The 21,933-nt window shown below is 40.1% G+C and overlaps 3 protein-coding genes across 3 annotated transcripts; 1 reads left to right on the forward strand and 2 right to left on the reverse strand.

Annotated features, from left to right (window-relative positions):
- Window positions 1–356: 356 nt before the first annotated feature.
- gp9 (glycoprotein IX platelet) lies at window positions 357–1,109 on the forward strand (the record flags this gene model as incomplete). The annotated part of the gene is made up of 1 exon (XM_083895181.1): window positions 357–1,109. The coding sequence occupies one exon, from the start codon at window positions 357–359 to the stop codon at window positions 1,107–1,109; it is 753 nt and encodes a 250-aa protein (XP_083751307.1).
- Window positions 1,110–4,397: 3,288 nt separating this feature from the next.
- Window positions 4,398–13,317, reverse strand: LOC310931785 (haloacid dehalogenase-like hydrolase domain-containing 5; the record flags this gene model as incomplete). The annotated part of the gene is made up of 8 exons (XM_083895014.1): window positions 4,398–5,139; window positions 7,170–7,358; window positions 9,612–9,786; window positions 9,894–9,927; window positions 10,025–10,118; window positions 10,220–10,332; window positions 11,432–11,635; window positions 13,210–13,317. 8 exons carry the CDS (start codon window positions 13,315–13,317, stop codon window positions 4,743–4,745), a joined length of 1,314 nt encoding a protein of 437 aa, XP_083751140.1. The 3' UTR covers window positions 4,398–4,742.
- A 2,750-nt stretch (window positions 13,318–16,067) lies between these two features.
- cnbpa (CCHC-type zinc finger, nucleic acid binding protein a) lies at window positions 16,068–20,497 on the reverse strand. The gene is made up of 5 exons (XM_083894870.1): window positions 20,386–20,497; window positions 17,714–17,855; window positions 17,441–17,506; window positions 17,144–17,342; window positions 16,068–17,067 (listed from the first exon to the last, which is right to left on the reverse strand). Exons 2-5 carry the CDS (start codon window positions 17,850–17,852, stop codon window positions 16,944–16,946), a joined length of 528 nt encoding a protein of 175 aa, XP_083750996.1. The 5' UTR covers window positions 17,853–17,855; window positions 20,386–20,497; the 3' UTR covers window positions 16,068–16,943.
- Between the last annotated feature and the right edge of the window lie 1,436 nt (window positions 20,498–21,933).

A 21,933-nucleotide genomic window follows, 5' to 3' on the forward strand; every position in this document is an offset into this window, starting at 1 on the left:
ACCTTTAACTTGGTGCTTAGTGACATAATATAAGTCGCATACTAGCCCTTTATTAGTTATCATTAAGCACCTAATAACACCTTATTCTACCTCTATTACGACATGAATTAAGATTTTTCCTACATAAGGTTTTAATATGTGCTTAATGTTTACTAATAAAGGACTAGTATGCGACTTATATGCATGTTAGTAAGCACCTTGTTAATGGTAAATATGTGTTCCCTAATCTAAAGTGTTACCGAAATAATATAAAACTTACTGTGTTATCATTTATAAGAATTTCCATTCATTATCTAAAGTGTACATTGTGTTGCACAAACATGAAATAAGGAATAACCTTCTCCTGATCTTGCAGGATGCCCCCTGGTGTAGTCTTAGCCGCCTTCCTCCTCCCCCTCTTCACCACATCACGTGCACATGCACTCGGTCCGTCATCATGTCTCTACTCGGTCCAGAACGCCGCTCTGCAGGTGAACTGCAGCTCGCTGAACCTCATGGAAGTTCCTCATCTGCCCTCCGACGCCACCGAGCTCCACATCCAGGACAATCGCCTCGCCTCGGTGTCTCCGGGCGTCTTCGAGAGACTGGTCGGACTCAAAAGGGTCTCCCTGCACGGGAACCCCTTCCACTGTGACTGCAGGATCCAGTACCTGAGGAACTGGCTGCTGAAGAACAGAGAGCTGGTGCTGAAGGAGCCCACCTGTGCCAGCCCGACCTCTGTGGCCCGTAGAGCCGTCGCTGAGCTCGCAGACGACCACTTCGCCTCCTGCGTCGCGGCGCGCTGCACCGACGCCGCTTACAACTCTGTGGTGGCGGCGATGCTGTGCGGCGTCGTCGTGCTGCTTCTGTGGAGCTTGAGACTGGCCAAGACGTCCACCTTCACCCTGTCCATAGAGAAGAAACACACCGGGTTTGAGGCCGGCTCTTTGAGGTCCATGAAGCCGAGGCACCGCAGGAGGCTGAACACGGTGCTGTCGGGGGTCAGCGTGGACCTGGACTCTATGGATGGTGCGAAGGACCTGGAAAGACCACTTCTCAACATGGAATTACTGCCTCAAGTTATTGACGTGTTGCATAAGAAGCACAATATCAAGATAAAGGCTACCTAATGGACCGGACCTTGCTGTCTGGTGCAGGGATTAGGATTTAAAGGAGACATATCATGCAAAATCAACTTTTTAATCATTGTAATACTTATATCTGGGACTCTGGAGGCCCTATGAGTCGGCAAAGTGTGAAGACTCTCTTCCACTTCCGCACTCATTGCTCTGTCACAATGAGACATTCCTGGAATTGTTGTCTCACGGAGCTCCGTTTTGTCCCTAAAAAACGTGAGAGTGCAGGCGAGGGCAATAGTATCCGGAAGAGCGGAAGTTGACGAAGTGTTCTATTCTTGGCTGCACAGTGCAGCACAGAGTTCTACACAAACTTCCAGCCTCAGAGGATTTAGATTTTATATATGACGACAATGCGCCGGCAAATGATGGCTTTTCCAAATGCTAACTGCTGTTAGCCTCAGTGACGCTGACGTAGTTTCCACGTAGTGTCTCATTTGCATTTAAAGAGACAGGCAGCATTCTGAACAGGGCTGTTTTGGCAGAGTGATTGAACTGCTGTGGTGCTTCATCCTTAAGGTGTTTTGACCAAAGCATGTCACAGACATGTTCATTAGGACAGTGTTTCCCAACCCTGGTCCTCAAGGAACACTGCCCTGCCATGTTTAAGGTGTTACCCTGCTCCAAAAACACCTGATTCAGATGAAACATTAAATATTTTTTTTAAAAATTGACAAAAGTTGAAACATAACATTTTTGGGGGAAAATTGACAAAAGTTGAAACATTAATTTTATTTTATTTTTTTTTAACACAAGTTGAAACATTATTATTTTTTTAATGTAAAAATTGAAAATTTTAATATTACATTTTTTGTAAAAAAAAATAAAAAAGTTGAAACATTACATTTTTGAAAAAAAAATTGAACAAAAGTTGAAATCTTAAATTTTTAAGAAAAAAAATTGGCAAAAGTTGAAACATTAAATTAAAAAAAAGATTTGAACAAAAGTTTAACCTTTTTTTTTTCTTCTTAATACAAAAGTTTGTTATTAGGCTTCTGCAGAGCTGACAATTTATTTCAATGAGGTGTTTTTGGAGCAGGGTAACATCTAAAACACGGCAGGGCAGTATTCCCTGAGGACCAGGGTTGGTAAACACTGCATTAGGACACCAGGGAACTAGGTTACCTTAGAGAAATAGGGTATAACATGTCTACTTTAATAAAACATCACAGGTGACGAACACAAGGCTGTTTGAAGTTGGGTGTCTGTGATGTGTGGCGGGAGGACGGCACCACGTACTCATGGAGACGACAAAATAAACCGCACGCAGTCATGATTCCAGAGTGATTGAACCGGGACCCTTCATGCTGTGAGGCACCAGTGCTAACCGCAGTACCCATCATCCTCAATCCATCTTCTATCCTCTTCTGGGTCATGTGAGGCAGCTGGAGCTCATCCCAACTGACCGAGGGTGAAAAAAAAACCAGACACCCTTCCTACTCTCTTGTCTGACTGAGCATTTACTTTCAGTTACATGGAGACAATTCTTTTCAATTTCAATTTCTGACTAAAATAAAGAACAAAAACACACAGAAACAAAACAGTCTGCAAGTATCTGTTCCTGTATTTACAGCGAGTGAACTATTACAAATGTGGAGCAGTAAAAGGGTTTTGTCCTCGTATCTAAATAAAATGTTTACTCCTGGGATTTAAAATCTTCTACATCATCAGCATCACGATCGTGAACGGGTCTATGGCGTGACGACACGGTGACAAACATGGCAGTTTCTGATTTGTGCAAATACTGTTCAGGGCTCTCCCACTCGGACACAAACACAGAGGGACAGACAGAGAGTGCTATTAGAGGACAAATATTGCACACCACACTGTTGTTTTTGTACAGTACTAGTATTACTCACACATCCATGCATAGATTTCCCATCACAAGTGACAAAACTAAAATGTTATGGGAATATTGTTCTTGTAAATTATCATAATAAATATCAGATCATTTCAGGATTTGAAATAATCTAAATGTTACTTTAAAAATATTTACTAAGGGTAAAATAAGGCTGTTTTTTTTTTTTTTTTACACTTAACAGGTTGTTTAAGACTATTTAAAAAAAACAAACAGTAACAGATTCACAATTAATTTCTCCTAAGTGTTTTCAGTGTTGAAAGTTTAGAGGATGACCTTTATTTTGTAAATGCCCTGTCCACAGTGTTGAGGCCTGGGTCACACTTTTACGCATTTTGTCGCTCACATCGCCGTACTTCGCCCGCTCGTACTTCCCATTCGTACTTAAAAAGAAGAAGTTCCTCGCCGCTCTAGCATTTGTTTGTCTTTATATTCTTTGACAACGGTGTTGTAACGTGTGTCGACCAAAACAAGAGCATGCGATCAACTGGTCCTGGAGGGTGTTGAGCTACGGGGAGCTTGTGCAGTCAACGCACGCGGTGCACGTAGAATCCGTGTACAGTTTTTTTCTGTTTTTAAACCAAGGAACATTTTGACGTTTGTTTGTGTTGTTTGCTCCATGACCGCGGAAATGTAGGGAAGCAGCGAAGAAGTAATGTTGTTTTTCAACCACGAAGAAGAAGAAGACAACAAGAACAACATTTCCAATTCAGCGTCAGAGACATGATTCTGTCTTCGCATGTTATGCTCCACGCAGAACCTCCTCACAGTCATAATACAGCACCGAAAAGTGCTAATTTCCTCGCGACTAAACTAGCATAAAGCTGGAGTGCTGCCATATCGGATTATTTTTGTTGTCGTCTTCTTCTTCTTTGCGGTTGAAAAACAACATTTCTTCTTCGCTGCTTCCCTACATTTCCGCGGTCCGTTTTCTGTTTTTCGATGCAGTTTGTTTTTACGATTTGGTTTTGAAACGGGAATCACCAAAAATCGAGCGTCTCCATGACGACTGACCGGAAAAAGATGCACGTGACGCCATGTTTACTGACCATGTGACTCCGGATTGTTAAAATGAGTCTCTAAAGTAACGCTAAACTCTAAAAACAGAGGCACACATACGCAGTACACAGGCAAACAATTTGCAGACTAAACTAGCATAAGGCTGGAGGTGTGCCATACCGGATTACTGTTGTTGTTGTCTTCTTCTTCTTCACGGTTGAAAAACAACATTTCTTCTTCGCTGCTTCCCGACATTTCCACGGTCATGGAGCCAACAAACAAATGTATTTTTTCTGTTTTTCTGTTCTGGTTTAAAAGCAGAAAACAGAAAAACAACATTGTTTGTTTGCTCCATAACCGCGGAAATGTCGGGAAGCAGCGAAGCAGAAATGTTGCTTTTCAACCACGAAGAAGAAGAACAAGAACAACAACATTTCGAAAACTGCTCATTTCCGCGTGTATATTTTCACTTTCAAACAATTTGCGGACTAAACTACGACTGGAGTGCTGCTATACCGGATTGTTGTTGTCGTTCTTCTTTGCGGTTGAAAAACAAAATTTCTTCTTCGCTGCTTCCCTACATTTGGATGCAGTTTGTTTTTCCGATTTGGTTTTGAAACGGGAATCACCAAAAACCGGATTCTAGTGACATGTGCACCACCACGGAAATGACATCACGTGGACGTGAGCGGACACACAGAACGCGTAAAGTATGACCCTTTCCTTATGCGTGAAGTGGAATAACTCTCCACACACACCGTCTCTAAACTCTACTGAGGCACAAACTTCTCCCGCTCAAAGATCAGGTCCACCGCTTCGGCCACGTCCTCCACGATGTGGCCCGGTTCCACCAGCGCCGGGTCGAATCTGAAGTCGCGGTGCCCGTGAAACACGGTCTCCTTGATGCAGTGGCTGGCGTCAGACGGGACCTCGGCTTTGGGGTTGTAGACCCCGGTGCAGACCAGGACAGACTTACAGGAAGTGGCAGAGGGCAGAGCCAGCTCGCTCTCCCACAGGTTGTCCATCTCCTCGTCCTGGGACACGGCGGCGGTGGATCCCGTGGCCGCCGCCATCTTAGCGACAGCTTTGGGGTTCTTTCTCGCGACTCTTTCCTCCAGGTAGCGGTTGTATAGATTGGCGCCGTAGATATCGGTCATGAGGTTGTCCCTGAGAATGCAGGAGGGAGAGAGCTTAGGCAAGATATTGAAGTGATAAGTCAGTGTGGCTGTATGAGGCACTTTATACTCAGTGTGTGCTCAGTAAAAACCAGGAAAAATTGATTTTTAAAGCTGCAACTAACGATTAGTTTTGTAAGCGATGAATCTAGGGCTGTCAAATGTTAGCGCGTCAAAAAAATTTAAAAATTGAAAGTGTTTCTTTCATTATGTGCTTATCCAGCAAAATATTTTTGTATCAGTCCAAAGAGAAACGCTCCTTTTTTATTTTATTAAAATATATACACACATTCCTCTTTCCATGGTTTATTGTATTAAGTATTTATATATTCCCTAAATGAAAAAAATTTTTTAAAAAGTGTTGGGCGCGTTAATGTTAGCGCGCGTTAACTCATGACGCGTTCCCATGACGACCCGTAAAAAGACGCGCGCGACGTCATGTTTACGCGTTACATGTTTTATTTGTTAAAAATGAGTCTCTAAAGTAACGCTAAACTTTTAAAAACAGAGGCACACATACGCAGTACACAGGTACGCTGCTTATTTGTTAGCGCTGCTCTTTTCGTTTAAAAAAAGACCGCTCCAGTTTGACTGTAGGCGCGCTTAACGGCGCTAACTGGTAAACGTTACCTGGACTCCGGTGCCGCGGCACGTAAACATGACGTTGCGCGCGTCTTTTTCCGGTCAGTTGTCATGGAAACGCGTCATTCGTTAACGTGCGTAAACGTTGACCCCGTTAACGCATGACGCGTCACCATGACGACTGACCGGAAAAAGACGCGCGTGACGCCATCTTTACGTGACTCCAGATTGTTAAAACGAGTCTCTAAAGTAACGCTAAACTTTAAAAACAGAGGCACACATACGCAGTACACAGGCGCGCTGGTTATTTGTAGCGCTGCTCTTTTCGTGTAATAAACAGACCGCTACAGTTCGACTGTAGGCTCGCTAACCGGCGCTAAAAGGAGCTAACGCAGCTAACGGAGCTAACTCTTAAACGGTGCCTGGACTCCGGTGGCGCGGCGGGTAAACACGTCATGCGCGCCTTTTTTTCCGGTCGGTCGTCATGGAAACGTGTCATGCGTTAACGCGCGTTAACCTATTGCACAGCACTAGGTGAATCGTTTGGTCCATAAAATGTTAAAAAACTTTGTTTGTCAAACCTGGAAATGACGATGTTCTCGAATGTCTTTGTTTTTGTCCCCAAACCAAAATGATTTCTTTGTTTATGTGGAGCAAAGGAACGAAGAAAATATTCACATTTAAGAAGCTAAAACCAATCAGAAATCTCGTTTTAAATTAATCGTCAACTATTTTGATAATCGATTAATCGGTTTGAAGCTTTTTTTCCATGATTAAAACAAGATTTCTGATTGTTTTTGCTTCTTAAATGTGAATATTTTCTTTAATTCTTTGCTCCACATAACAAAGAACAAATCCTTGTGTATTTCTAGGAATGCACACAGCTCTCAGTCAGCGGCGTGTAAGACACCGACTGTCTGTCAGAACTTTTAAATGACCGCAACTGAACAACAACTCCTGATAGTGAGTGAGAAAGTTTGCATTTTCTGCTGCGGTGTGCGTCTTCACAGATGAGGAAGCGACTGCATAGAACAGCTGTAACAGCAGCATAATTGTGTTTAAAAAAAAAGAAAAAAGAAAAAAAAGCAGAAGTGAAAGATTCAAGATCTGAAATGAAAGTGTGATGCGTTCAGTGTCACCCTTGCGGGCATGTGAAAGGGAGGGGTTACATTTTTTCACACCTACTTTCTCACCAAATTCTTCTGCAGCTCTCTAGCCTAATTTTTATGACTTTTTATTCCACTGTCACTGAGTACATGCATGTTGCATGTAGTCGTTTACCCCATTTACAATGTATAGGGTGTATTTGTGATTTATTTAATGTTATATTCATTGAAAAAAAGTGCTTTACCTTCAAAAATAAGGACATTTCTAAATGACCCCAAACTTTTGAACCGTATAGTACATTTTGCAAAGACAGGGAGAAACTCATTGTCTTACCCTATGGCGTAAAGAGAAGTAATGGGAAGTTTCCATTGGCGCTGCATGGTCTGGCTTCTGATGAGGTATTCTGCAAAATGGTAGGTGAGCTCACTGGGCTTCCCCATGAGAGCCTCGTACTTTAGATCTTCACCGGTGATCTTCTTGTAGATGTTCTCTAAGCAGACCATAAATGTTCCGTGGCCAAACCTGTGATAAAAGACACAGAGAGAGACATATATACTGTTCGGCCCCAAACCAAATGTCCTCCCTGAACCTTTAAGCCCTCAACTCTCCCAGACTTTGATGGCTGTAACTATGACTACAAATAATAATATGCACAGGCACACTTTCATAATTTAATTTGATAGCAACAAAAATTACACTTAAAGGCGCCATATGTAAAAATGTGGCCAAAAACGGTTACTACATTCAAATTCAATATACAGAGGTCTTTTAGGTCTCATTTTCTGACGTAACTGGCGACCTGTGGTTGCTCCGCAGCTGAGACTCTACTGACTGCAATGGTTGGTAGACGGCGGTAGGTGGCGCCACATGCAAACCATAAACATGATTTGCAGTCTGCAAAAGATTTTTTTTTTATGCAAGTATTTTGTACTGTTGTTGTTGGTGAGTTCAGTTTGTTATATGAACATTATTCCTGAGTCTCTGTGACATATTAGGAGGATTTTATGGCGAGTTGCTTTAGATTTATTACATAATGCACCTTTAATTTGGTGATTTTGGGACTAATGGTATATATTTTGTTGAGTAGAGTACTTACATTGGCTAAAATGTTTACAATACTCTTTAAATCAGCTGAAACTAGTGCATTGCCCGTAGGAAGTATGTATTCCTATAGTGGGAGCTGAAGAAATGTTTTCAGCGATGTTAATGCATGATAAAGAACATAAAGGCTAACATAATACAAACACTGTGCAACCTCATTAGGCACGACGCAATTTTATTTTATTTTTTTTCGATTAGCATTAGCGTAGCTAGCTGTTTTGTGGCTGTCAGCAACGCCAAAACTAATCGTAGCCTCGCTAGCTTACCTTTGGAAACGGGTTCGCCGAGTTAGCCGCAAAATAGTAGCATGCTAATGCTAAATAAATATGTGCTCGCCTATTGTTGAATGGACACCGGCTTTGTCGTTTCAGTATAACACAATGTTCTGCGTTGAAAGGAAAAATCAAGGATGCGAACCATTGGGCCATGCTCAATCCATATCTAAAATTTGAGGGCGTTGTGACTAACGGTCAGCGAGATATGCTCGTCACAGACACACAGACACAACTTGCTTTCTAGATAGATGTGTATTTCTATTCAAGTTAATGGACCATTTTGTTTTGATCGTCTTTTAATGGCGTAATACACTTTACCGTCTCTGCTATAAGTAAAAATGTCAGAGTGAGGAAAGAAGTAATCAGTACTACTGGTTAAGCCAGTGTTTTTGTTTTTATTTCATTGTGTGCAACAAAAAAGACTATTTCACTTATTCTCACGTCTTTTGTTACTGTTTTAAAAGAGAGAGCCCTGAAACCTGAATGTATGCGTTTAAAAAGCACATATTAATTAAAGGTGCATTATGTAATAAATCTAAATCAACTGGCCATAAAATCCTCAGGAATAATGTTCAAATAACAAACTGAACTCACCAACAACAACAGTACAGCCAAAATATTTGCATTAAAAAAAATATTCTGCAGACTGCAAATCATGTTTATGTTTTGAAATCATGTTTTGGCATGTGGCGCCACCTACCACCGTCGACCAATCATTGCAGTCAGTAGAGTCTCAGCTGCCGAGCAACCACGGGTTGCCAGTTATGTCAAAAACGAAACATAAAAGACCTCAGTATTTTTGAATTTGAATGTAGTAACCGTTTTTGGCCACATTCTTACATGTGGCACCTTTAAATATATGGCTGAGTAATGCATTTGAACTAAAAGTGCATTTGGTGGTGGCTCAATAGCACTTTTTTTTGAGTCTGATACTGATACCTAACACTGTTCATAAGACATTTTGTGCCAATATAGATACAATATCCTGGTCACATGACAGTGGAGGCGGACATCTCTGTTTACATCATGTCATATTGGATTTTACTTTGTTCTCTTTTATGATATCCAGTTATATATAGTTTTACAGTGTATATAACCAGTGACTGTGGCTAAAATCAGACTGATACCGACTATCCTGACTTTATTGACTCATCCCTAATACCATATTCTTACATTTATCTGATAGCATTATGTTTTTTTGCTGCTTCTGTGCTTTTTTACGTTACCTTCAACTTGCTCATTGTTTGGCTACCCACACACTATGAACTGTGGGTAATTCCCTTTGCCGAAGTGTTCAAAGTGGCTGCAAGAGCCGTATTAATTTGGCAGCTTCCTGGAATGTGCCCTAGTTAGTTATGTTGCTCTAAATAAATGAAATGATTGGATATTTTCTTCTTACCGTGGAGAATGTGCCTCGGCCATCCACATGAGGTCCATGTTGCAGGCGAGCAGGGGAAGCTGAGGCTTCTTCTGGGTTTGGTGAGCACTGCTGAGGTTACCGTTGGTCAACAAGACGTCGATTATCAGCTGCAGGTTCGTCTCCCATCGGACTGGCTCCCCAAACAGAACCACAGCTGTGTGTGAAATAATACAGGAGAAAAAATACAATATATGAGAGAAAATCTGACAACAAGAGAAGTAACGAGGAGGCAACTGTAAAATAAGAAGTATGCATTCATACCTTCAACCTCAGGGTAGTTTGCAACAGGACTGGACTGAAATGAAAGTAAAAATGGACACACATGCTGCTGAGTAAGACTTAAAAACGCTTATATTTCTGCATTACTTGTATAATTTGTAACCACATTTCACCTGCAGTGTGGGTCTTCTGTTGTGGTCCACCATGTCCAGCAGTGGGTATGACTCCCTCAGCATATCAATACTGATAACGTTCTTAAAGCCCAAACTGAGAGAGGAAACAAAAGAGCGTTACTCCGTCATATGTGTAGTTTTAAATAAATAAATAAATGCATACAAAATGTGAAAAAGAACAAGATTCCAAAATACTTATTAGCAATTTCCAGGACTGGTCCTTGTCCTGACACCAGCACACACTTGTCGTGGAACTTCTTGAACATCCTTAAGGGACTGTGTGACATGATGACTTGATCCTGTGTGATCTGTAAAGTGTTGGTGAAGAGTTTGAGACGAGGTAGATTAAAGCCGCAGTGCGTTTTTTTTGTTATGTGCTTTATTTTGTGTTGTTGTTTAGTCGTGGTCAGAAACGGTGCAAGGGTACTGCGTCAGTCATCTGAAAACATGTTCTGTCAAGCAGAATGATTAGACCTGACTCTGTGTGTGTGTGTGTGTGGGGGGGGGGGGTGAGTGAGTGTGTGTGTGTGTGTGCGTAAAACAGCAGCACAAATTGTTGAATGACCAGATTTTTTTGCAGCAGAATTCCCTTTTGAAACTGAAAGCCTCTTTTAGCCGTTTTAGACTCGTACTCCGACATGTTTACAGGCGTCTCCCTTTACTAGCACAATGGTGATGTTAGCCTCCATCTGTCTCCATATAAAACAAGTCACTTCCTGTGTGCAGCGCAAGAACATATGCGACACAAGATCTTATAGTAGACATATTATACCCTATTTCTCTAAGGTAACCTAGTTCCCTGGTGTCCTAATGAACATGTCTGTGACATGCTTTGGTCAAAATACCTTAAGGGTGAAGCACCACAGCACTTCAATCACTCTGTCAAAACAGCCCTGTTCAGAATGCTCTGTTTTTGAGTGCCTGTCTCTTTAAATGCAAATGAGACACAGGAAACTATGTCAGGATCAATGAGGCTAACAGCAGCTAACAGCAGTTAGCATTTGGAAAAGCCATCATTTGTCGACTCTAGCCGGCACATTGCCGTCCTATATAAAATGTAAATCCTCTGAGGCTGGAAGTTTGTGTAGAACTCTGTGCTGCACTGTGCAGCCAAGAATAGAACACTTTGCAGACTTCCGGATACTATTGCCCTCACCTGCACTCTCGCGACTCATAGGGCCTTCAGAGTCCCAAATATAAGCATTAAAATGATTAAAAAGTTGATTTTGCATAAAATGTCTCCTTAAATACCTCTACACTGAGAAAGCCGGAGAGAGTCTTGTGGAGCTAATGAGCTCAAGCACTATTGCGGGAACTCATTTGACAATGTAACGGACATTTGTGAATGTTTGAAAGCTACGCACTGCAGTTTTAAACGTACACAAATCTGCATATTAGTGAACTCACGGGAACTCCCAGGATGTGAGCGAGCTGGTCCGCTTTCGTTTGCCGGAGGCAGTTCCCCGCGTTTGTGACAAAAACAACTGGCACCACAAATTGTCCCTGAGAGTCGACCAGCTTGTCAAAAGCCCTTTTCGCAGCAGGGATTGGCCTCCTTCCCCGGATCAGCACGCCATCGATGTCGAACAGCAGCCCGAAGCTCGGCTGTGGCTGTAGGCGTGCAGAAGCACAGGCACGTTAGAGTTAAACCAGTCGAACCACAAACAAGCGAACCCAAACAACACGGTTTCACTTTCTTTTTTAATCTAGGTAAAGGTTGAAACATCTGTGGCGCAAAGGGGATTAAAATGAGAGTGAAAACATGACTCACTAAATAGAGAATGGGATTTTAATGCGGCTCATAATGATAGAGGAGCTAATAGGATTAGTCTGGGCATGCTGTGAATGCAGACTCCTGAGAATTCTTCTCAGTTTGTGACAATATGGATCCTTTATTATGAGCGAACCAGCAGTGGAAAGCCTATGGTGTCCCTCAGGGCTCAGCTCTCGACCCCCTTTAGATGATCGTCAGATTTATCGGCCACTATCTAAGCTGTTGATATCATTTTATTTTTTTGTTTTTATTGTGTGGCTGTTACTTTTACCCGTGTTTTATGTCTGTTATCTTTTTGTAGTTGTTTTTTAGAGGCATTTTATTGCCTTGTGTGAACTTATTACGTATTTATTTCGGTGACTTTGGTCCGCTACGGTTGTTTTGAAGTGCTTTGCAAATAAAGCTGGATTGGATGGAGACACATAGAGGCTCCAGGCATGGGAGGTTTTGCTCTAGTTTTTTTTTTCCTGTCCAATCTGAGCTCTTCCTGTTGATTTTGACTGAACGTCACTCATGACACCGTTCACTGTGAACATACAGTATGTTGTAAGTATTCAGGGTAGGATTCTTGCAAACATGTTTACAATCTAGTACCGTCGTTTGTTTTTCTCACAATCTGCGTTGAGATTGACTAAGGATTATGTCATCTTAAATTCCCCGCTGAGCTTTGTTTATGTTTTGTACGCAGCTTAGAGCCAAGATCCTTTACTGTCATGTAATAAGTAACAATCCAATAAGGAACAAGGAAGGAGATTGTGAATTATTGTAGAATATACAGGAAGATAGTGGGACAGGACAGCAATACAACACAGAAGAATACATATAAATAAGGTAAATAAGAAAGTGTAAAGTCACATTTAAAACAGTAATGTGTGTGTGAGAGAGAATATATGCTGCATACTATACTGTAATTAATGTGTATTTCACTTTGGAACATTAGTGTAGTCCTTTATGTTTTATAATATTTGAATTATATAGTTTTATTTCATGTAAAAAAAATAAAAACTTGCCCCCTCACAATTACAAAGAAATCCTCAGTCCATTCATCCTGGTGTAAAACCTGCAGACTGAGGTGCATTACGATGGAAAAACACAAATAACACTAAAAGCCTTTATCACAAATACACTTTATGGTATTTTATTGCCTTGTAATTGAGGCTTAAACGAGACAAAAACACTGATTTTTCCTGATGCCACATCCACTGATGATGTTCCAACACAGTCACATCTGACTAAGTTTCATGCGACGTCCATTTGTTTCACACCGCTAACACTAAACATGTGAAACACCCTGAGGAAATATTGACTGTGTCAACAACAACAACAACAGCGCATTGTTTATCTGTGCGGAGATAAACAGCAGCAATAGCAGCAGCAGCAGCAGCAGCAGCAGATGCGCTATGAGCCGTACCTGAGTTCCGCAAAACCCGCACCGAGAACCCCAAATCCCGGCTTTTCGTCCGGCTTGGCGGTTACTCGGGGTGCGTAAGCCCCGGTAAAGCGACACGAGTCCCCTCATCTCCTTTTATTCATCACCAAAATGAGGGGAAAAAAGAGCTGTATATAAAAAAAATATATGTTTATATAAATAAATAATAAAAAGGAAACCACCGTGACCCCCTCGCAAAGGCACAAGCCGGCTCACTCCGGCTGCTCTCCGCTTGTTTTCTCGCCTGAATTTTCACTGGGCGAGACGTGATGACGTCATATGAGGAGGCGGAAACCCAAGACTGACAGAGTTTTAAAAAATAAAATAAATATGATTTCTTTTTATATATATCAAACATATAAAAAAAAGAGGGAATCTGAACCACGTCAATTTATGTTATAGGTGTATACAATTTCTGGGCTCGATTGGAAAACATTTGTTTAAGTGTAAATGTATGTCATCATTTATTGTAAAGATAAGAAACACGACTTAGATTTTTTTAATACATTAATTTTATGTGGGTAAAATCATTTACATTAATTTTATGTGGATAAAAATCACATACATTAACGTTATGAGAGTATACACCAGTTGCACTTGAAATGACAAACAACTCAACAACAACTAAATGTCTTATCATCTACTTTGCACATGAGAAGCACGCGAAAGATTATCTCGTCAATATATTGATTTTGTATGGCAAATCATGTCACAAAAACAAATACAACTTATTCAAAAACGGTCTCTCCCTATTTGATAATAATAATAATAATAATCTTCCTTTTAATTACACGTTTTGTTCCTATTATTATTATTTATACACTATTTTTATTTTTCAAACGTGTTTTTTTCTGTGATTTAACCCGTTATTTCTGTGTTTTTGTCTTGTTCCTATATATATATATATTTTTGAACAAACTTTATTGCATTTATTGATGTTGACAGCACTTTACGTAGATAAATAACTTTATTGAAAACAGTTGTGATGTACAAGCATAACAGATAATACTCTTGTTATTAAACTTTTCTATATATATATACATATTTTTATATGTGTATGTTAAATAAATAAAAAATAAATATGATTTATTTTTTGATATATTTATTAAAATAAAAAAAATAAAAGAGGGAATCTGAGCCACGTCAATTTATATGATCATTTATTTATAATTTCTGGACTCGATTGGAAATCATTTGAGGTGCAAATTTACGGTAAATATTGCATGTATGTCATCATTTATTGTTAGGATAAGATACACGACTTGTATTTCAAGTAAAATCACATACATGAATTTAATGTGGGTAAAATCACATACATTGACGTTATGAGAGTATACACCAGCTAAACTTGAAATGACAAGCAACTAAATGTCTTGTCTTGTTCTTATGTTCATGCTCTGCTTTTCATTTATTGGCGTTGACTGCACTTTACATGCATAAATAAATTTATTGAAAACAGTGATGTACAAGCATAACAGATAATACTCGTGTTCTTAAACTTTTCTATATGTATGTGTGTTTATATACACATACACATACATATACATACATATTTGTTATATATATGCGTGTATATATATATATATATATATATACACGTTAAATAATATGAGTATTATCTGACATGCTTGACCATAACAACTGTTTTCAATAAAGTTATTTTAAAATGGAGAAGGGGGAGGGGGAGATGAGGAGGAGGGGGCGGGGTCTCCTGCTGCAGCTGCGCCGGAAGCAGCCGTGCAGCTGCGGAGTGGAGCGGCAGAGAAGAAAACCCCTGCTGCCATTTTAGACACCGAGGTGAAAAACTGTAAACACAAACATTATAGTACGGCACAGCGTAGCACGGCACGGGTTCCGCGCACCTACAATGCGTTTAAATGACCGCCGTGTTCACCATCATCAACACGTGTCACTCACTGCAGCTTCCCTGTGACGGTGTTCCATTTCCAGCCACGAGTCACTTCCTCGCAGCCAGGAAGGCACAACATGGATCCTGGTGTGTGACTTCATATTTAGCTCTACCCGTTTTAAACCCCCTCCTCTTCCTCTTCCTCCTCCTCCACTCTATCTTTAGTGCACTGCTGTTGGATTGCTGTGCAGTCCAGTGACTCGCGTGTGATTCTGTGCAGCAAAAAAAAACGTCGGGAATTTGACATGAGAAACGTGACACTTTGCGTTTGACAGCAGAGACAGAACAAGCATTCTCCTGAAAATAAACACCCGCCATCCCGAAAGCCTGCAACTAGAGGGTGGCTAAAAACAACCACACCAATACACTAGTGAGTTTATTCTGAGACATAACTCGGATTGTATTTACATGGAAGTAACATACTCTTTCCTTTACTATGTAAATATCAGTTAGTGTAGATTGGAGTCATATTTTATGCCATGCATTCTTTATAGGATCTCCTAGTTCCTGTACAGCAGTTCTCATATTTACATTTTCATTAAATGTATAGTTGGTTACTACTTTTTGGGACCAAAAGTCAATACAATTCATTAATACCATCATGTCCACGATTGTTTAACGCCAATGGTACACAATTTGCTAAATATGCATTCATGTTTACTTAATACACCTAATTTTACCTTATTCAGTTTAAGCTCATCAGAATAATACATGGCAGCGTCAACTTCAAGCCATTGTCTTAATCTGATTAAACTGCCAAGTTTAACACAAAACAAAGCCAGACATTTCCCTAATTCTTAAATGTAAACCCGGTTATCCTTAAACCAGAGTGAAGAATAAAATGTTTCTTTACAAAACTCGAATGAATCACTTCAGTGCAAACACCTGTAAATAAAATCGTATTACGACAGACTCGAATCAGACAAAGATGTCATCTCCGTGCTCCTCCAGCTTTATTGATAGTTTAAAATTACATTTCTATTTTCTAGGACTTCAGTTGCACTTTCCTTCCGACTTAAAAACTGAGTACAAGCAAATGGTATTTATACAGTAGTCTAAGTGATATTGTACAAAAATAACATTTTGATTTCTGTGAAAACATTTTTTTCATTCCCAAATAACTCCTAATTCTGCTGTTTCCGACAACTGTTCTTGATGTTCAATTTTTGCCAAGGTAAAAAAACAAAACATTCCAAAGCCATTTTTAAAAGGAAAAGTCTACCTTGGACTATTATATTTAAATTGTAAACAGATTTCTATAAAAGAACATGTCTCTTTTATTTCCTCCAAAGAAAAAATTATATCTTAGCAATATAACATGTAGTTTGTCATCACCCTCTTAGCTGCTTGTAGGGCTGAAATGCATCATGTTATGAAATGTTTCCATGTCATACTCTCTTGGCCAACTCATTCCACTAAAACGAACCAAAATAACCAATACATGGAAGTTCGGTTTCTATTTACTCCCTTCTGCTATCTCATTTTACTGAGACTCACGTCCATAAGCTCAGAGGTCCTATAGATGCCCATATGTGTTGTCCCATTTATTCATCTCTGATCACCAGTGGCTTGGAAAGGGGGGGTTCTTAAACAAAGCATTATACATAACACCGCTACCAAACTAAAACATTTTTGTATTGAATGCAGAAGATATTTTTTCACCCCTTTCTTTGTATTACATGTCGAGAGGCTCACTGGCCTGGGACTAGCCTCTGTTAGCCGACCTTTGGCCAGTGAAGAGGATTCAGAGAAAATAATACAACCAACCATCAATCTGAAAAAAAGGAGGGGCAACAGAGGGCACTGATTATGCGGTGGCTTCAATGGAGCAGTCTTTTGCCATGTGGCCTGCCTTTCCACATTTGTAGCAGTTAGTCTCACTGGCCTGGGATTTACTGCAACGCACAGCGACGTGACCAATCTCGCCACACCTGGAGGGGATAAAAGATTTCTTTAGAAGAGGACAACTTTTTTGTTTAGCTCAAAAAAAAAAAAAACCTCACTCACCTGTAACATTTCACCTTGTCGCAAAGTTTCTGGATGTGACCAAACCCACCGCAGCAGTAGCATTTCTGCTCATTGGCATGTTCACAATCGCGGGCCACGTGACCAGCTTTGCCACAGTTGTAGCAAAGCTGCTCCCTCTCCTTTTTGGGCTCCTTGCAGTCCCGGGAAATGTGCCCAATCCTGTGGCAGTTATAGCACGCTGTTAAGAAGGGGAGAGGGGGAAAATTAGTATTAACAAAACATCAGGTGTTGGTCTTCTTCTTGCATTTGTGTTTTAAAGAAATTCATCCTGCTCACCATCCTCAGAGTGGCAACAATCCCTGGCCATGTGCCCTTGGTCTCCACAACGGTAGCAGAACATCTCTGAAATGACACGGGCAGAACGGTGTGAAACGAGCACGACAAGATTTCCAAAAAAAATAAATGGCACTGAACCATTTAATGTGCAAAATCCTGCCTGTAGTCTCAAACCCTAAGCTGCAAATAATGAGCACACAAACTCAAGTTCAATAGAATAACGTGGAGCACAGATATTTTGTATCTAGTAGAAGGTATGGCCCGTGTAATTACCCTTGGATCGGCCCCGGCCCCTGCTACCTACACGTGCTCCACCACCACCACCACCACCGCCGCGGCCATGGGGACAGTTCTTGACCCAATGCCCAGAACGGCCACATCCAAAACACTCACTGTTGACGTTCATCTCCATGACCTAAGCAAAATAAACAAACAAAAAAAAATACAATGCATATCAGTGAACTCCCCCCTCTTCTTCCCTTTAATGTCCCTTACATTGTGTGCAGTGCACCTGACACCCCTCTAGGACCGTTCACTAAAAACAAACAAAATCTGTACATAATTTGCCATGACTAATTGAAATACATCTCTGCCGACTTATTTCAACCTCAACCCTCTTGTTGCTGCGATTTGCAATGGAATTGGTGAAGACGTTACTTTGCATTTTTGTCATGTCAAATTTATAAAAAAAATATCATAAACAATCACTGACATACCAGCTAAAACCTGACTCTAAATGATAAAAAAGTGGCCTCATACTGTTATCCTTTTCCCCAAAGGGTTAGAACCATATAAAATTAAAATAGCACATTCATTTTGTCACTGGTGGTTAAACCTGTTCAAACTACAGTGACTTTTTAACTCTCCCGTATGCGCATCCAACCTGTTAAGATTCTCATCTTGAAAGACACGACCTCTCCGCCCAAATGTGAGACACTGGTTTCTATTCAAAGACAAATAGTTTTTCTTTTCTTTTTGCAAAGTGCTGTAGCACAGTTAGCCAAGGGCCTGCAAGTTTGTTCGCACAAGTTGACACAAGCTAGCGGTTAAGTATAAACCCCGACTGCCTCTCTGGACTTTGTGGGTGCAATTGCCACTCGCAGACTCACAATAACTCACCATACGGTTTGGAAAAAGATAACTGAACATGCCCTCTGTATGCTTTTTTTTGGCAAGTTAATCTCTTGTGTCCCTTTTTACGTCAAACTTTTCACCCGCAATGTTCATAAAATATGCCAAATCACTGACATTAAAAGGATTGAATACATAAAAGGAGTCGTCTCCTTTGATATAGACATTGTATACACCTACATTTAAATGCTGCAAGGGGTTTGTTTACAACTAAAACTGGCAACAGCTGACATGCCAATGGTGTGTATTTTTACTTTGCTGGAAAGAGTACTGTGCCATCAGGAATTACCTGATTGAGATGTTAACAATTAAGCATGATTAAATATGATTAACCATCATCTCTTGAGGACCATTTTATTTATTTATACATTTTTAAATCATGTTAGCAGTTTTTGAGTAGAGGTTAGCTAAGGTCAGGTTTTTCTACAGCCAATGCAGTCTGCACTCTGTATCATCTCATAAAATGAGAAAAGATAAAGACAATTGCTTGAATTAAACATTTATCGACAATTAATCTAAAGTTTGCAGCTTCAATTTATAGTGAAATACAGATACCCGTTTGGCAAACTTTTAGATGACAATACAATCAATCCTTCTACTTCTAGCCTTGTGTCTGAGGCAAATTACAGCACACAACTCACATCAATGCCAAACATGGAGACTACCAGAAGGGGGGGGGGTCTAATCTACAGAATAAGGGTATTTTAAACAGCTGGAGGGTGCATTATTCCGGGGGGACATCTAACTAACTTACACAATTTCTTCAGTGGTATCATGCTGCCGTTTGCTGACGGTGCTGAAGACAATTAAGTCAATGAGAATGAGAGTTAATCAGTAATCAAGCCCCCTGTAATCAATAAAAGATGACAACTTCAGGCGTTGGGTGATTGTATTTGGGCTAACGTGTTGCTTTTATTTATTCAAAGTAGAAGTAAATAACACTCTAGACCTGAACTCGTAGCTTATGTAATGTCAAAAAAAATTGAAAACAATACACGTTTCCCCCCCTCAAGAGCCTCGCAAACGCTCGTTTACACCCAAGTATTTAAAGCACGACCGGGCGAAGTAACTTTTCCTTCCACATGAAGCTACACGCCGCTGACTACTACAGGAATGGACATGAGAGCATGTCGTGGTTCTTGTGCTAACTTGGAAAGCTAACTCGAGGGGACGGGCACGCATCCTCGTGCGGTGTTGACTCAACTTCGCCCGAAACTCGGGCACCGGGTAAAGTAACGGTTAATAAAAGTTATTCGTTTATTAAAAGGCGCACCATGTGCTATGTACGCTGCCTTTTAAAAACATTATTCCGACTAAACAGACTCAAATGCCAAAGGTTGAAGCTACGCTAGCGTTGGCCTAGTCACGTTGATTTTACTGCGCACTCGCGAGACCCTTGGACTAGATGGCTAGGTAGCCCACGCTAGCGTTAGCGTACCACCGAGCGAAACGCAACCGAGAGGCACGTTTCAGTCGACGATCGATCCCTTTCTCTGCCAAGAAAAGTGTGCAGCCGACGCTCATGACGGTAAATGTTCCACGTGGATGGATTTTGACGAGTATTTGGGCGAATACGGCACGGAGACGGAATCTCCCGCGCAGGGGAGCGAACATCAAAGTCGTTGAGAACGGGCTAACTTTAGCAGGCCGCACGGCTCCGTTAACGAGAGCGAACCAAAGCGGTGCGTTCACACAAAGGAAAACCGAGCGTTCAATTGACACCGGGTGTGACCGAGGCGCGTCGTAGCGTCAACGTTTGCAAATATACAACATATTACGAACAAATAGAGCACAGTGCAGATTTATTTGCTTACCTCGCTGGATAGTTAGCAATATCAGTGTTTACGCCTCCTTCTTTGCGCTACATGCGGTGGGAGCAGGAGTTCCTGAATTGTCATTCACTAAAAAGCTGCGCAGTCATTGGCCACCACCGCAACAAACAGCCAAACAGACGCGAGCGTGTCTGGACACCGCCTCTGCGACTCAGCCAATCAGAGAAGCCAAATTAGCCTCTCTTTTTTTTCTCTCTCCCCTTGAATTTTTAACAACCAAAACACAACAACACAAATGTCGGGTAAACATTAAACGCGACAGTAATTACGTATGACAGACGTAACAGCAGTTACACATTACGTAAATAAAAAAATAAAAATATAAATGCAAAAGATAAGAAAATATGTACACACCATGCTATTTTTGTTTTTGTTTTAGAAATCTTTGAAAAAAGAACTTATTCAGCAAACGACAGAAATTAATCAAAAGCATAACATTCAAACACTTAAAAAAATATATTCATGAATGCAAGTAAATAACTATAATTTGACATCCTAATCAAGAAATAGTAATGTGTTTTGCTATTTTTTTTCCTGTGTTTTTTTTAATATATTTTTTTATTTTTTTGATAATTGCCACTGATGTTAATTTAGGTCAGCTGTGGCTCTGGGTGGTGGTCTAATAAATGATATTTATTTAGCACTGTATATAATGAAAACTGAATATAAACAAGGTCAAATGTTGAGTTATCAAATGTTTTATGTGACAATTTATGTTGAACTTGTTTTGCAACCATCACATAGCAGAGGCTGCAATTTTTATAATTATTTTTTGGGGAAAAAAGCTCCGGATAAGTGTTAAAAAAAAACACTGTATATGTTTAAGTTGTCATCCTTGCATTAGACTGCAGTAGTTCATATTTTAAAGGTATCTCACATGGTAAGAATTCCGTCTTATTTTAACTCGACAACACATATTATAAACATTAATATTGAAGCTAGGCTTAAAAAGTTATATCGCAAATCAAATGAAATTGCAACATGCAGCAAGTCAGAAACTATACTACTATGCAATTGGATATTTTACCCCCATTGTACAGCCTTTTTGATTAGTTTTCAAAAAGTGTATTGTTTCTTTATTTATTTAAGGAAAAATAACCTGTTATCGCTGCAATGAAATTCACCTTCACTTGTGTTGAATAAGAAAAGGGCAGAAGATGCTAAAGGAAAAAAAACAAATTACTATACATAATTAATATTATGTTTAGTAATAATAATATATATTAATATAAATATATATACATATATATTTATATGCATATTATTTTATTCACTTAATGGCTCTGCCAAACTCGCGTCTTTATATATCATTAAGAAACATACACTTAGACTCCATTTTAATCACATTTCCAATAGCTATCTTATATTCTCATTAAAACTGTCTCCATTATATGTGATGAATGTGTGTTTAAGTTTTATTGCATTATCATCATCATCATCATTATTATTATTATTATTATTATTGATTGCAGAGTGTTTGTCCATACTTTAAGGCAAATCACTGACAGAGTGTGTACTTTAACTAAAAAG

The sequence above is a fragment of the Microchirus variegatus genome (assembly GCF_963457635.1).
Source record: "Microchirus variegatus genome assembly, chromosome: 9".
Classification (NCBI taxonomy): domain Eukaryota; kingdom Metazoa; phylum Chordata; class Actinopteri; order Pleuronectiformes; family Soleidae; genus Microchirus; species Microchirus variegatus.

Excerpts from the sequence above, each read along its gene's own strand:
- cnbpa (XM_083894870.1), bottom strand. The coding sequence starts at position 17,852 with ATGGAGATGAACGTCAACAGTGAGTGTTTTGGATGTGGCCGTTCTGGG. Across the intron at positions 17,343-17,440 it reads TTGTTGCCACTCTGAGGATG|CGTGCTATAACTGCCACAGG; the intron begins GTGAGCAGGATG and ends CCTTCTTAACAG. Across the intron at positions 17,068-17,143 it reads GACAAGGTGAAATGTTACAG|GTGTGGCGAGATTGGTCACG; the intron begins GTGAGTGAGGTT and ends TATCCCCTCCAG.